The sequence below is a fragment of the Eimeria necatrix genome, genomic scaffold (assembly GCF_000499385.1).
Source record: "Eimeria necatrix Houghton genomic scaffold, Enh_scaff373, whole genome shotgun sequence".
NCBI lineage: Eukaryota > Apicomplexa > Conoidasida > Eucoccidiorida > Eimeriidae > Eimeria > Eimeria necatrix.
In genome coordinates this window covers 1-15,139 of record NW_013654222.1, presented here as the reverse complement: position 1 = coordinate 15,139, position 15,139 = coordinate 1, and the positions used below count along the sequence as shown (strand labels likewise).

The 15,139-nt window shown below is 59.4% G+C and overlaps 4 protein-coding genes across 5 annotated transcripts; 2 read left to right on the top strand and 2 right to left on the bottom strand.

The window, feature by feature from the left end:
• Positions 1-2,605: 2,605 nt before the first annotated feature.
• On the bottom strand, positions 2,606-6,415 carry ENH_00048250 (WD-40 repeat-containing protein, putative; the record flags this gene model as incomplete). Its single annotated transcript, XM_013581164.1, has 9 exons — positions 2,606-2,652; positions 2,854-3,136; positions 3,487-3,576; positions 3,746-3,802; positions 4,220-4,339; positions 4,721-4,829; positions 5,204-5,267; positions 5,549-5,649; positions 6,033-6,415. The coding sequence occupies 9 exons, from the start codon at positions 6,413-6,415 to the stop codon at positions 2,606-2,608; spliced, it is 1,254 nt and encodes a 417-aa protein (XP_013436618.1).
• A 935-nt stretch (positions 6,416-7,350) lies between these two features.
• Positions 7,351-11,028, top strand: ENH_00048230 (the record flags this gene model as incomplete). Of its 2 annotated transcripts, XM_013581162.1 has the most annotated exons (4): positions 7,351-7,410; positions 7,555-8,290; positions 8,442-8,717; positions 8,840-11,028. In XM_013581162.1, the coding sequence occupies 4 exons, from the start codon at positions 7,351-7,353 to the stop codon at positions 11,026-11,028; spliced, it is 3,261 nt and encodes a 1,086-aa protein (XP_013436616.1). The 2 variants fall into 2 exon arrangements, with proteins under 2 accessions (XP_013436616.1, XP_013436617.1); XM_013581163.1 differs by lacking the exons at positions 7,351-7,410; positions 7,555-8,290; positions 8,442-8,717 and having other exon boundaries at positions 9,610-11,028.
• Positions 11,029-12,658: 1,630 nt separating this feature from the next.
• Positions 12,659-13,790, bottom strand: ENH_00048220 (hypothetical protein; the record flags this gene model as incomplete). The annotated part of the gene is made up of 3 exons (XM_013581161.1): positions 12,659-13,013; positions 13,141-13,251; positions 13,642-13,790. 3 exons carry the CDS (start codon positions 13,788-13,790, stop codon positions 12,659-12,661), a joined length of 615 nt encoding a protein of 204 aa, XP_013436615.1.
• A 168-nt stretch (positions 13,791-13,958) lies between these two features.
• On the top strand, positions 13,959-14,819 carry ENH_00048210 (hypothetical protein; the record flags this gene model as incomplete). The annotated part of the gene is made up of 1 exon (XM_013581160.1): positions 13,959-14,819. One exon carries the CDS (start codon positions 13,959-13,961, stop codon positions 14,817-14,819), a length of 861 nt encoding a protein of 286 aa, XP_013436614.1.
• Positions 14,820-15,139: the final 320 nt, after the last annotated feature.

The following is a 15,139-nucleotide window of genomic DNA, read 5'->3' as shown; positions in this document are numbered from 1 at the left end:
TCCTGCTGCACATGGCATGGAGCATTGGCACGGGGCACCTTCCCTACACTCTGGGTTTTCCCGAATGCAGTATAAACTCAAACATGAAATATTGTTATAGACCAACGCCTATTGACACTGAAGTTAGCCAGAGATCCCCACTGCAGCACCACCACGGCTACCCTCTTAGGGATCCACGCCTACACGCGTCCTAACGTGCCAGCTAGCCGCTGCCTGCGGGAAGTTGGGCCGCTCTTTAGTGAAATTTTAGCATGTTTACCGCTCATTTTCAGCACAAGGGAGCTCATTTTGCTTGTGTTTCATCTTTGGCCTCCACTTTCACCCGCAGCACGGGCACGCACAAGCCACTGCTGCATTGCAGCGCTTCCCCAGCCGCATACACTCTGAAATAGCGCAGCCTTCGTCCACTTGCGCTCGGAAGGAAACACGTCAAGCAAACTTTCTCTCTCTGCTGCTACCTAGAGGTCTACAGAGCACACAGATCAGACCGGCGGCGCCAACCTGGATTCACCATAGCTATGTGGGGCCCAGCGGCCCCACACCGCATGGGCAAATGGGCCCTACCGAATCTATGGAAACTCGACTGCGGCTTTAGATCCTTACGAGAGCTGTGAGAAGCTCCAAGTAGAGCACGGAGCCTTAGTCTCTTTTGCCTCGGTACACAGTGCATCAGAAGACCTGTAGGCTCTTCAGAAGCAGTAGTTGTAAGGATCTCTTAATCTGTGGCTTTACTTTGAGAGCAAAGACAGCACTGGACCGTACTCTCTTTAGGGATCAATTTTTTTTGCTGCTGAAAGTTTGAGTTCCAGAGCACGGGATTTCGAGCGCAAGTTGCACAGGGGAAAAGTGAATGTCTCACGCTTCAGCCTTGGGAGGTTAGAGCCTAGGACAGGAGTTGAATAAAGAGGAGAGTTTGTAGGGCAGCATGCACTTAGGAACCGCGAGTTGGCTTTCTTCAGTGTCCGCGTCTAAGCTAGTGCTCCTTAACAAGGAGAAGTCTGGACGTAGCCAGCCAAGCTGGCGACTGCACGAGAATCTTCTAAAAGGGGTCTGGTGTGTAAATATCCCCTGGAGCGGCTACTGACAAGGCGCGGTCGAATACACTAGACCTCAAGGAGCAAACAGTGGTGCTTTGATTGCTTGTATCGCCGGGTTATAAGCTTCTTGAGCAGCTCGGAAAGCCGATGAAATTGGTTGTGTCTGCGGAGCGCTCTCGATGCTGTGGGGAGAAACGCCAAGAGGACTTTGCACAAGCTGTCCACCGTGCATTGGGGATACTTATGTGCGGTGTTTCGGAGGCTACATGCATGCAGATAAGGCTAAGAAAGGGGAACAGCATGCAGCCTGCTCTTCATCTGAAGCGTTCATCCTCAGAAATACTGGTATACCGTGTTTGCCTGCGCCTCTGTGAGCCTGGTGTTTTCTGCTTTTTTGCTCTGTCCGTCCGAATGTGCTTTTCTGACCCCCTCCCTATGTGTCTGTCACGTCTAGCGTAAAACGACTCAAGACGTGCGCAGCCTCAGGGGCGGACTTAGCCAGTGGCTAGCAGGGCATTCTGGGCCAAATGGGGTGTTGCGACAGGCGCTGTGTGCATGACCCGACAGCAGCGCCGGCAGGGAACTGAATTGACAGGCATAAAAAACAGACTGCGCGAGTTAACAGGACACTGGATTGACAGACTTGAAAAAAGACAGAGCGCGTTGCCTTTGCCTGCATTTGCGTTGCCTTTGCCAGGCTCTTTTGCCCCCCACCAAGTGCAATACCCTAAAGGCTAGCGGCTCCCTGACACGATTATGCAGTCCGGACTGCCTCATAGTTTCGGTAGAAGCAGTTTCAAGTGTTTAGCACTTAAAATAAAAGGTAGTTTGTGGTTAGCCCTAATCCTCACAAAGTCCCACAGTGCCGGGAAAGTCCAAAGCAGTGGCCTGTCTCGCTGCAGTCTGCACTGGCGTGATCAAGCAGGAATCTATGCTGTATGTGGCCTGAGGCCCTAGCAGCAGCAGCAGCAGCCAAACAGAAAGAAGGGCTTCAACAGGGGCACCGGAGAGTGTAGTACTGATTCTGGTGTCGAAACTAATATAGAGGAGATGCTTGCAGTAGCTTCGTTCGCAGTCAAATCCTACCACAACCGCCTGGACCTGCTTCTGCGAACTCCCCACTGATTTGCATGCAAAGCCAAATATGCCAAAGTAAATTCGACGCAACGATCAGTAGCGACCTTTCCGCTGCCCGTTTCTAGCGCTTCTTGCCGCTGGGCCGCTGCTGCTGTTGCTGCTGCTGATAGAGCTCGATGCTACATACAACAAAGATGCCTTCTTGCTCGCGTCAGTGCTGAGAACTCTGCAGTTTCAAAGTTTTGGCCTCTCACGAGTCCATCACCCCCCACCCTCCCCTAGGGGGCTGCTGCAGCTTCCACAGCAATGGCAACGGCATGCGTACAAGTCGCATGGAATACCGAAAGGCCATGGTGAGGCGGCAGCAGCAAACAGCCTGCCGCGCGGGAATCCTGCTGCAGCAGCCCGTTGCTTTCTGATGTCGTGCTGCTGCCTCTGATGCGTCGCCGTGCTGCTTCCACTGGTACAAGCTGCAGTAACAGCTGCTGTCCCTATGCCTGCACTGCCGGCTGCCACAAGGCAACGACACCACCACCCACTGCAGCGAACACACAGCAGCCACGGCGAAGGCAACAAAGTCCTGCTGATACACATCATGTGCAGTTTGCTGCTGCGGCTGTTGCTGTTCGAAGGTGCGCGAGAGGTCGCTCAGAGCCCCTTCATCACCTAATGTAGTAAATAGTTAACTGCATATCTAGAGAGATCACCAGCAGTCGGGCAGCTTGGGTTTCCATCTCACCTGTCAGCACAAGCGCATGAGTAGGCGACGCCTTGGCGATGGAAATTGGCTCTGAATGGCCCGCATGCCTAGCGACTAGCAGCTCCGTGTTAAGGTCTGTTTGTTGCTGCCGCTGCTGCTTCTGCTGCTGCTGCGCGCCGCTGTCTGTGGCCGGAGGCATCCGAAAGGCCAAGAGGCTGGGGCCTCGAGACCAAAACAGCAACGAACTGTTGCCTGAAAAAGTAGGCGTGCAGGGCCAATCGCTCGACAAGTCGCCGAATGACGCCTCGCACAGTCTCGCCATCTGCAGCAAAACAGCACAGAAACAGTGACAGCAGCAAGCTTGACAAAAAGCACAATGGGAAGCAGCTAGGAAGCAATGTTCTTAGGATCTTCTGAGATATGGTGGGTTACTAGCTAGCTAGTTAGCCGGAGCTAGCCTATCCATGCACCAACTTTTCAGCAGGGTTTGCTTCTTCTCCCAGCGGCATATTTGCATGTTGCGTGCCAGCTCTGCTACTGCTCTGTTGGGCGGCTGGGTAGCTAGCCAGCCATAAAGCTGTTCTAGTAGCTAGCCAGCGAGAAAGCAGTTCTTATTTAATGGCTAGCTGCAGGCGAGCCCTGCAAGGCTCAGGGAGCTAGAAGACCACTGACCGTAGTGCCCTCGAAGGCATTCACCAGCAGCAGCTGGTGGCGGTTTGTAGCCACAGCAATTGCTTCGCCGTCGGGGCTGAAGCAAAGACTCTGCAGAAATATTCCGCCGCGCACAAAACTGCTGCGCTAGGAGCAGCAGCTGTAGCATCCAAAGCACTAGCAGCACTGCCTGCTGTGGAAGCAGCTTCTGCCAGGGCCGGAGGCAGCAGCAATATGGGGTACAGCAACATGAAAAGAAGTTGTAAACACTAATGCTCACCGCGATGCAGCTACCAGGGTCCAAAGAAGCTGACAAGTCAAATGCAGAGAATTCTTGCTGCAGCCACACCAGCACGCACAATAGCATTGAAAGGCCGGCCCTGTGTTGTGCCACCACCGGAAACAGAAACGAATTCACTAAAAGACAGCATGAGCGTCAGCGCCCCAAGCGGGAGCTGACACAGCAGCAGCAGCATAACCCGCTGCTGCGGCTGCGTATTCCACGGGAACCCCACTGCGTTCCCGCTTGCTGTAGCAGCATCTAGAGTAGCAGCAGCAACCAGCAGGAGCAACACGAAAGGGGCTGCAGCAGCAGCTTAGAAGACCTCTCAAAAGCAGACGGTGGGCGAGCAGCCACACAACAAAAAGCACTACGACAGTAGCCGCAACCTCTCCGAGCGGATCCAAATCGGGAGCATCAATGCAGGCCCCCGTCGCGGCAAACGCAGCAGCAGCAGCAGCAGCAGCAGCTCACCAGGTCGGTCAACTCGCTGTTGACTAGGCGCACGTCGGTGGAGAAACGGGCCACCGCGAAGACCAGCCCTTCCCAGTCAAAGGCGATGGCGGGGCGGGGGTTTTCGCACTGCATGACAGCCTGCAGCAAAACAACAGCCCTGAAAGCCGCAGCTGTGGCCTTGGCGTCTCGCCTTTTGCTGCCGCAGCGGCAGCTTCTTGCTTCGAAGCTGCCAGCCGCAGGGCAGCAAAAAGGCAACATAAAGGATTTAGGCAAAGGAGCAGCACGTTACAAGAGCCAGCAGCAGCAGCAGAAGAGCAGCACGAGGGTCTCAGACACGCAAGGCAACGCGCGTAACAGCCAGGAGGTGGAGTCATGCAGCAGCAAAGGCGAAGCAGAGAGAATAGAATGAAGCAGCAGCAGAGAAGGCGAAGCAGAGAGAATAGAGTGAAGCAGCAGCAGAGAAGGCGAAGCAGAGAGAATAGAATGAAGCAGCAGCAGCAAACAAGACTAGCGCCTCACCAGCGGCTGGCTCTGCTTCAAGTCAAACAAAAGCACCGAGCCGTTGCAACAGCTGGCCAGAAAAAGGCGCTGCCGGGGATGCGCCAGCAAGCCCTCAGACCCGATTAGACTGCAAGGGCAGCAGCAGCAGCAGCAGCAGCAGCAGTAACCGCCTCAGCAGGAGTCTAGATAGAAGCGACAGTCCACGGGGCACCCCGGGATGCAGTCTGTCTGTTTTGCTGCCTATTTGCTGTGCCAGTGCAGTGTTGTAGTGTTGCTGCAGCGTTGCTGCCTCTCTGCTGCGCCAGTGCTGCTGCAGTGTTGCTGCCTCTCTGCTCTGTCGCTGCTGCTGCAGGGCCTGCTGCGCTGTGGCTGCCTCTCGGCTCTCCTTCTACAACTGCTCAGCTGTGGATTTTTTGCTGCCGGGGCAGCACTTTTGCTGCCAGCAGCACAGAACAACTTTGCTGCCACAGCAGCACTTTTGCTGCCTGCAGCACAGCTCACGGCACGGGGAGCGGGTAGGGGCAGACAAGCCGACCGGCGGCCAAGTCCCACAGACGGACGCACGCTGCGGCGAATACAGCAGCAGCAGCAGCAGCAGCAAGTGCAACAGCAGCAGCAAAAACAGCCCACCGCTGCCACGTCACTCGCAGCTGCAGCAGCTGCAGCTGCCAACGTTGCTGCTGCTCAGCCGGCTTCTGCTGCGCCATTGGCTCAGAAGGGCCGCTAGTAACTCCAATTAGACTTTCCAGGAGCTTAGAAATGTACAGGGTGGCCAACAGTGTTAAAGCAGCAACCAACAGCAGCAGCAGCAGCAACAGCAGCAGCAGCAGCAGCAGGGGGTCCCACCATCAGCTTCAGCGCCCCCAATGAGACACTCTGCAGTTGACAAGGCCACAAACCGAGCAGAGGAAACGCCTCCTTCCGGACAGTCATACACCCGGGGCACGCTGCAGCAGCAGCAGCAGCAGCAGCAGCAGCAGCAGCAGCATTTGCTTCATCGAGGGAAAAAGAACAGCAGCAGGTGAGCCAGGGGCGCTGCGGCGCCGGCACTTGGAACTGCAATTCTGCTTCTCGCGCACTACAGCTTGGCCTGGCTGTGGCTCTCATTTTGGTATTTGCTGCTGCCCCTTTTGAATCTAATTTTTGGGTTTATATCCTCTTTAGTTCTTTCTCCTTTTCTCTTTTGCTGCCTCTACCTTCTCGCTTTTCTTGCGGCTCTTGTGCGCTTGCTTAAGCTGCTGCTGCGCTTGCTGCTGCTGCTGCTGCTACTGCTGCTGCTGCTGCTGCTACTGCAGCTCCTGCTGCAGCAGCTGCTGCTGCTGCACCTTACCATCCGGTTTTCAAATCGATTAACAGCAGTTTCGCAGAGCTCCCCTCGGGCCCGCCCACAGCAGCAACCAGCAGCAAAGAACCATCAGCAGCAAAATCTGCCGAGACTACCCGCCAGCCTGCTGCAGCAGCAGCAGCTGCTGCTGCTTCTGCCCCAGCCGCATCCCCACAAGGCACGCCCACATGACGGCTCCAGCAAACCTTGAGGCTGCGCAAAGAAGCAAAGAGAAACTCGTTTGCTGCTTGCAGTTTTGCTGCTGCTGCTTCCCTTTCCACGACTGATGCAGCAAAAGCTGCTGCTGCTGCGCTGAAGCTCTCGTGAGCTGTGTCTTCCCACCTGGCAGCTTGTGGGGGCCCGAATGGACCCGTGCCCGTCCCCAGCATGTGCCCGTGCTGCACTTCTTGCTGCTGCTGCTGCTGCAGGTGCTCGGACAGCTGCTGCGGCACTAGCAACAGCAAGAGCAGTAGGAGCAGCAGCAACAGTGGGAGCCGCCTTAAGTCCTAGTGCAGCTGCCGCTGCTCTGCGGTATTCCTAAGACTAGAGCCAGCGCCCTCTACAAGGTGGCAGCCGCAGGCGCAGCGGCGCAGGCAGCAAGATCAGCACAGCAGCAGCAGCAGCAGCAGCAGCACAACATCACAGGCACCCCAAGATGCCGCTGTTGGCTGTGGCTGTGGAGACAAGGGGACCCTTAAGAAAAATTGGGGGAGCCCCAATGGACAGGAAGCCTCTACCAAGCAGAAGGCCCAGATGTCTGCTGCTGCTGCTGCTGCAGCTGCAGCAGCAGTAACAGCAGCAGCCTTAGAGCGTTCTCCTCAACAGCATGATCACCAGGTCGGCAAAGCCTTGGAATTTTTTCCGGGTAATTAACAGTTCCTCGGTATGCTGTGTTTGCTGCTGCTGCCGCATGCAGCCACTGCCGCCCAAGCTGCTGCTGCTGCTGGCTTACTCTCACCAGTGCTGCCGAGGCGATCAGGCGAGTTCTTTCGTTAGAAAAAAACTCTTTGTCTTTATGCAAATGCTCTGCTGCTTGTTACTGCAACTTGTGCCGGCCTCCATACCAGGCAAGACAGCCAGCCGGAGACAGCAGCACCACTAGCAGCAGCCCAAGCTGCAGCAGCAGGCAACGGCTCTGAAATCTTGAGGCCGGGCTCTGCCGCAGCAAACTCAAGTTCTTTTTTCTCCATAGCTTCCTTTGTCGTCTTCTTGGGCATTTTCTTTGACGCAGCACACGCAAAGGGATCAACAGTGACCTTGGGGCAGCAGCGCAGGCTGCAGCAGGAAGAGCAGCAGCAGCGCCTGGTGCAGCAACTGTCACAAGATGTCTGGCCGGTGGCGCTCCTTAGCTGACAAGCACGCCCATGAAGAGACTGCCCGAGCCGTAGACGCAGCAGCAGCAGCAGCAGCTGCTGCTGCTGCTGCTGCCATCGCACTGCGCCGAGGCGACCGCCCCCCAGGGCGCCACACAGCAGGCGGCCAGCCCCCGCCTCCCCCTCCCCCGCCTCCCCCTGATGCTGCTGTGCAGAAGCCGCGGCGCAGCAGCAGCTGCTCGCTGCAGCGCTACCGCCACCACCCGAGCATCAGCAGCAGCAGCCGCAGCCGCAGCCGCGAAGCCAACTACGAAGGCGCTGCTGCTGCTCGAAGAGGCAGCAGAAGCCGCAGCAGCAGGCACTTGTCTCTTTGCAGCAGTCCTGCTACGCGGTCGCGGCCACATCCGCAGTACCAGCAGCAGCAGCAGCAACAGCAGCAGCAGCAGCAAGAGCAGCAATCCTACGCGTACCCTCGCAAGAGGCTTACAGGCACTTCACACAGCACCTCGCGAGTTTCGCTGCATGCAAATCCGGACCACGAGCGCCTGAATGAGCCGGTACACGAGTACGCTCTAGATCAGCAGCAGCAGCAGCAGCAGCAGCAGCAGCAGCAGCAACTGCTGCCGCGGAGCCGGCGGCCTGTGCAGCTGAACCCCCCACGCTGGTTTCGCGTTAACGGCGAAGCCTCGAGGGGCCCTAAGGCAGATTTCTCTTCCCAAGACAGCAGCAGCCGGCCGCGTGTGCTGCTTCAGCCGCGGCCGCAGATACGTCACGCAGGAAAAATGCAGCAGCAGCAGCAGCAGCAGCAGCAGCAGTGGCAGCAGCCTCCGCGGCGCGTCACTGCTCTTTTGCACGAAAGGAGTTCCAACAGAGTTCTTCTGAGGGCCCGCGATGATGCTGCTGCCTCAGATTGGCCAGACGGCTTCCAAGGCAGAAGGCGCTACAGAGACGGTTTGCTGCTGCTGCTGCTGCTGCTGCTGCTGCTGCGGTTTGTTGCTGTTTGCTGGTGCCAGTCACGCGCTGTTTGCTCTACCTGCAGCCAGCAGCCCTAGTTGCTGCTGCTGCAGCAGCTGCTGCTTTTTGTGTGTTCCTGCTGCTGCAGAAATCGAGACTGAGCCACGGGAGCGCGAGAGGAGCCCCAAGCGGCAAAGGCGGGGCAGCAGCGGCAGCAGCAGCAACAGCAGACGCAGCAGCAGCAGAGGCGGCAGCGGCAGACGCAAAGTGCACTACCGGCCTTATGCGTCGCCTGAGAGATACGCCGACTCATCTGCTGCCCTGCTTGATGCGGAGCAGCAGCAGCAGCAGCAGCAGCAGCCGGCGCGGCTGCGGAGGGCAGTCATTAGTACCGGCAGTGCTGTAAAACTGAGCAGCGCAGCAGGTGAGTCGTCAACTGCAGCAAGTGCAGCAGCAGAAGTAGCACTTAGTCGCTACAGGCCATTCGTGCTGCCTCGTTGCAAGTTTGTTGTTGCTGCTGCTGCTGCTGCTGTTGCTGCTGTGCAGCGCCTACCACGGAATCCTTCCCGCGGCGGCGTGTCTTACCAAGCGGGCCCAGCCGCAGCAGCGAGGAGCAACGCGTTCTGCTGCTGCCCCGCGGCGCAGCAGCAGCAGCAGCAGCAGCAGCAGCTCCCCAAGCGGCGCCCAGTGCAGCACCTGCAGCAGCAAGGCAGCGGGAGAGCCATTTGCTGCCCTCGAGCGCTGCGCTGCCGCCGCTGTTGCCAACGCCGGGTGCTGCAGGCTGTGCTGGTGGCTCTTCTGCTGCTGCTCCTCTTGCTGCTGCTGCTGCTGCTGCTGAAGATGCTGCAGACCCTGGCAGTGCTCGACTGGTGTATTCGTCTTCGCCTGTCACCTCTTGGCGGCGGGAGGAGCGGCGCAGCAGCTCCGTCGGTTTGGGCCGGCAGCCGCCGCTGCGGCAGCAGCAAGACCAGCGCCAGCAGCAGCCGCAGCAGCAGCAGCAGCACAAGCAGCAGCAGCAGCAGCAGTGGCAACGAGAGCAGCGTGCCGACAGCCTCACCTCTCGCTCCCCTCCAGGCGCCCATGAGCGCCGCAGCACTCACCCCCAGCAAGGCGCTCCGCAGCGGTTGAGGTCCCCGTCGCCACCTCAGCAGCAGCAGCTGCAGCAGCCGCAGCAGCAGCAGCAGCGGCCGCAGCAGCGGCAGCAGCGGCAGCACAAAGACGTTCTTTTGCCCCACAGTAGGAGGCGCGACCATTACACACAGCATGGTGGTTGGGATGAAAGAGAAAGGAGTGAGGAAGCGCAGCAGCATGAGCAGATGCAGCAGCAAAGCCAGCAGCCGTGGCAGCAGCAGCAGCGACAGTACCATCAGCCGCTGCCCCCCAACGAAACGCAGCAGCAGGAGAGGCGAGAGCAGCAGCACCGCCCGGTCGACTACGGCTCTAGGGCGAGAAGCAGCCAAATAAAAAGCGTGAGCAGCAGCAGCAGCAGGAACGGCTGCTGCAACGGGCAGCAGCGCCCGCACTCGCAGCATAGCCAGCAGCAGCAGGAAGAATGGCTGGAGGCCGAAGAGGAGCTGCGGCGCTGCCAGCAGCCACAGCGGCAACGACGCGATGCAGCAGAGCCACCGCTGCAGCAGCAGCAGCACGGCGACGGCCGGCGGTGGTGGCAGCAACCGCAGCAGCAGCAGCACGAGCGGCGGCCGCACGGTGAGCAGCAGCACCGCGAGCGACGCAGCTCGCTGCAGTCAGGACCCCACAGCCAACACTCTGACTACCACTTTTGGCGTCAGCAGCACCTTGAGCACGAAGAGCCGTACAGGCAAGAGCGGCAGCGGCAGCAGCAGCAGCAGCAGCAGCAGCAGCAGTACTGGAGGCGTGAGCGCAGCCCCGAAGGTCGCGAGCGAGCTCCCCGCTGCATGCCACCGCCGCCGCCGCAGCCCCCGCATCAGCAGCAGCAGCAGCAGCGGCACCACCCGCGGCAGCTGCAGCGGGAACGAGACTCTTTGCTGCAGGAAGAAGAGCTGCAGCGGCGGAGGCAGCTGGGGCCAGAGCGCCGCAGCAGATTGCCTTCTAGGCGGAGGTCAGCTTCCGTGCGGAGTCATTCTGCAGACTTCTATAGAGAGCGGCTGTCGCCCAGGGGCTACAGGCACTACCCGCAGCAGCAGCAGCAGCAGCAGCAGCAGGAGTATTACCGGTACTATGGGGAGGCCGAGCAGCACACCTACGGGCAGCAGCAGCAGCATCGGCAAAGACAGCTGCAGCAGCAGCAGCAGCAGCACGAGCCGCGCAGCCACTTCGAGCCGCCGTACCACCGCCGCCCGCCGCCTTCGCTGCCTCCTGAGCCCCCAAGACACTACCACTACCCAGCCTACCACAGGGAGCAGCAGTACCAGCAGCAGCAGCAGCAGCAGCAGCAGCAGCAGCAGCAGCAGCGCGACTACGAAAGAGGTGAGGAAGCGTGGGGACGCTACAGCGCCCGGCGGCACCCTAGCCCCCCCCCTGCTGCTGCTGCTGCTGCTGCTTCTGCTGCTGCTGAGGCAGCACATGAGCACCAGCACAACGGGAGGCACCTGCGGCGGCAGCAGGGGGGATATGTCCGAGCTGAGTGGCCAAAGCACAGGCGACAAGACAGCCGCTACCTGCAGGGCCCCACAGCTGCTGCTGCTGCTGCTGCTGCTGCTGCTGCAGCTCCGCCGGGGCGCTCGCGGCAGAGGCCCCTCTCTGAGGGGCGCTAAGGGCCTGCAGCGCAGCTAGCCAGGGCAAAGCAGCTAGCCAAGGCAAAGCAGCTAGCCAGGGCAAAGCAGCTAGCCAGGGCAAAGCAGCTAGCCAGCTAGCCAAACGTTTCGCCAGACAGTCACGCAAGGCTACTGAGACTCCCGAGGCAGCCTAGCTACGCAGTCGAAAGTGCCGACACATCTAGTTGAGCAGCAGCAGCTGCTGCTGCTGCTGCTGCTGTTGCTGCTGCAGCAAGTGCACGTACGCCACACATCGAAAATCAGAATGGTCTTGAGAAAGTTATCAACGGCGCTGCACTCCAGCAAAAACGAACAGATTAGGGAGGGGCTCAGCGGCAGCTGCTGCTGCTGCTGCTGGTCTTCGGCCCAAGCGCGATCTGGCAGCAGCAGCGGCCTCTGTAGTGCAGCAGCGGCTGCTGTGCGGCTGCTGCAGCAGCAGGGCGTCTGCTGCAGCACCTAGGCGCTGCTGTGTGGCTGCTGCAGCTGCTGCAGCAGCAAGGCATCTGCTCAAGTGGCTGCCCTAGCTCAACACTTAGGCAGGGAACTACGCTGTCACTCATGTGGGGGTTGCTGCTGCTGCTGCTGCGCTGCTGCTGCTGCTGCTCTTGCAGCTAGGGAGGCAGCAGATGCTCGCCACTGCTACCCTAGGAAGCAGAAACAGAGAACCTGCAGCACTACGCAGCAAACAAGGAAGTCTGCTGTTGCCCTTTGCTCCGTCACCTCGAACTTCTCCGGGCTCACGAGCTGCAGCAAACAGCAGCAGCAGCAGCAGCAGCGCATGCAGCAACACACGGGCCGCCTGTAAGACCAGCACCTAAGGGAGCTCTCAGCAGCAACAGGCAGCGGCAATGCCATTAACTAGCAGCAGCAGCAGCAGCAGCAGCAGCAGCTCGCGCACCTGTGCGCGGAGGCAGCCTGTGAGGGCCGCTGTGCCGCCGCAAGAGAAAAGGGCAGCAACGAAGGCGTGCTTCGGAAAGGTGGTGCCCGAGACCAGTGGCAGCAGCAGCACCAGCAGCAGCAGCAGCAGCAGCCACGAGAGGAAGGCGTCAAGCAGGTATATATGCCCCTGGTAACTTGTGGTGTACGCACACCAACAAGTTCGACACAAATGGCCCAGGCTGCTGCGGCGTTTGCTGCTGCTAGTGCAGGGTGGCCCCTTTGTGGCTCCAGCTTTACTGGGGCTAACTTCCTGTGGCTGAGCTGCTGCTGCTGCTGCTGCCCTGCTGCTCTGTTGCTGCTGCGACTGCGGCGAGCCGCGGTGACGGGGCTTCATGATGCCGTCCGGTCTGAGGGACTATCGCGAAGCCTTGGGTGCAGCAGGAGCAGCAGCAGCGGCACGCATAGCAGCAACAGCAGCAAAGGGAACAGCTCACCGCGGGGCCCTGGCGGGCTGGGCCGCCTCTTGCCACAGTGGTGTCTTGTGTCTGTCTCTAAAGTACATATGAATGCGACTCAACAGCAGCAGCAGCAGCAGCAGCAGCAGCAGCAGCAGCTCCACTTGTGCTAGGTCAAGACTAGCAGGCTACTGCATGCGTCGGCAGCGCCGGTGTGCCCGGTACTACGGGCTGCTTTTTTGTCTCCCAACATGAACTATACAATTCCTTAAAACAATTCGTGAAAATAATGTCTTTTAATTCAAATTGAAAATGCTGGCGGTGCGCAACTTGCTGGGTGCCTGGCGGACTGGTGGGGAAGCAGCAGAGCTGCTTCCGACACACTTGCTTTGCTGCTGCAGCACAAGCAATAGCGTCTGCTGCTGCTTCTCATTGGAGGCAGCACAGACCTCCCGCTGTGGAGGCTTCAACTCACCTACGGCGCCCACGCCAACACAGTCTGCTGGTGCCATGGTTGCTAGTCTGCTGCTGCTGCTGCTGCTGCTGCTGCTGCGTGTATTGGTGCTGCTGCGTTTATTGCCGTCAATTGCTTTGGCGATAGTAGATTTACCGTCCTCAGTGCTGCCGCCGCCTGCTGCTGCTCGTGTAGAGCTGAGGAGCACAGTGCGTTGCGGCCACAGCCCAAACAGCCCTTGCTGCTGCAGCAAGGGCGGTGGCCTTTGTTGAATTAGCAGCAGTAAGTACTACTGCAGCAGCAGCAGCAACTGGTACTGCTTACAAGAGTGTGCTCGGGAGCTGCGTGCCACTCACCTGCGGCTCCAATAGTTCCAGTTTGTCCGAAAGAACTGCTGCTGCTTCATCCTTACCAGCCACTACATTGCTGCTGCTTCTGCAAATAATTCGTTGTAAGATTCTGCGGCCGTTGTGGTTGTAGCTGTGGCCATCAGAAGTTGCTGCTGCTGCTGCTGCTGCTGCTGCGGCCCGGTAGCAAGAGAATCCTGTCGCAGTTGGTGCTGATGCCACGCACTTGCCACTGCAGCAAGGCCTAATGCTGCAGCAGCACTGAGGGCTGCTTCTGCTGCAACAAAAGAGTGGACTAAGGCAGGGGCTGCGGCTGCTGCAGCAGCAAGCTGAAAGGCCGCTGCAGCTGCAGCTTACCCTGGGGCCACCTAGAAGCTTGATTTGGGAGAATTGGGAATCAGTTCAGGCCAAAGTTGTTGCTGCTGCTGCCAAAACTGCTGCTGCTGCTGCACTCTGCTGCTGGATGCAAAAAACTTACTGGGCATCTGTCTCAGCAGCGCCATGCCTGAAGAGCAGCGAAAGCAGCACTTGCTGCTGCTGCCCTTGCTGCACTTGCTGCAGCAGCTCACAAGGGTTCTCCTTAGCGTCTTCCGCTGCCGCATGGGCCTGCGCAGCAGAATGGTGCATGGCTCCAGCTGGCTGCTGCTGCTGGCCGAAGGGCTGCAGCTGCTGGCAGCAGCAGCGGCTGCCCATGATTAATTACAGGCGTAGCAGCGGGGAGTTGCTGCAAGGGTCTTGGCTGCTGTTGCTGCTGCTGCTGCCCCTAAGCATGCTGCCTTGCCCTTTGTTTTTGAAATGGCCCTTGCAAAAGGAGAGAGCTCGAACTGTGGCCACCGACAAAAGCTGGCTGGTTGCTCTGCTGCTGCTGCTGCTGCTGCTGCTGCTGCTGCCTGTGGAGCTGCAGGGGGGGCTGAATCCGCACTGCAAGCGAACGACACTGTGACAGCTGCTGCTGCAGGGCCTCTGAGCCAGCTATGGGTGTTCCTTGCTGCTGCTGCTGCTGCTCTTGCTGTTAAGGGAGCCTCAAAGGCAGGCTCAACTGAGGTTGCTGCACTGGTGGCAGCTGCTGCTGGGGTATTTGTAGCAGCTGCGGTAGTGACTGCGAGCCCAGAGGCCCAAGCTGCTGCTGCAGGGGATCCAGCGGCTGCAGCGGTTTCAACGGCTGCAGTGGCTGCAGCGGCTGCAGTGGCTGCTCAGGCTCTGGCGGCTGCAGTGTCGGCGTTTGCTGCAGTGGCTGCAGCAGCTGCAGCGGCTTCAATGGCTGCAGAGGCTGCAGCGGCTGCAGTGGGTCCTGAGGCTGCAGTGGCTGCTCAGGCTCTGGCGGCTGCAGTGTCGGCGGTTGCTGCAGAGGCTGCAGCAGCTGCAGCGGCTTCAACGGCTGCAGAGGCTGCAGAGGCTGCAGCGGCTGCAGTGGGTGCTGAGGCTGCAGTGGCTGCTCAGGCTCTGGCGGCTGCAGCGTCGGCGGTTGCTGCAGTGGCTGCAGAGGCTGCAGCAGCTGCAGCGGCTTCAATGGCTGCAGGGGCTGCAGCGGCTGCAGCGCTTTCAGCGGCTGCAGCGGCTGCAGTGGCTGAAGTGGCTGCAGCGGCTGCAGCGGCTGCAGCGGTTGCATTGGCTGCATTGGCTGCATTGGCTGCAGCGGCTGCAGTGGCAGCATAGGCTGCATTGGCTGCATTGGCTGCATTGGCTGCAGTGGCTGCATTGGCTGCATTGGCTGCATTTGCTGCAGCGGTTTCAACGGCTGCAGCGGCTGCAGCGGCTGCAGCGGTTTCAACGGCTGCAGCGGCTGCAGCAGCGCCCCCAGAGAAGGAAGCATCTCTCCCACTTTTTCGAAGGACTGGAAGAGGCTGGGGAGCTGCCTGTGCTGCTGCTGTTGCTCTTTTTGAGGCTGCTCCTCTTGCAGCTGCTCATGCTGCAGTGAATGCTGCTCTCTTTGCTGTTCCTGCCGTTGATCTTGTTCATGCTGCTGCAGGTCTTTC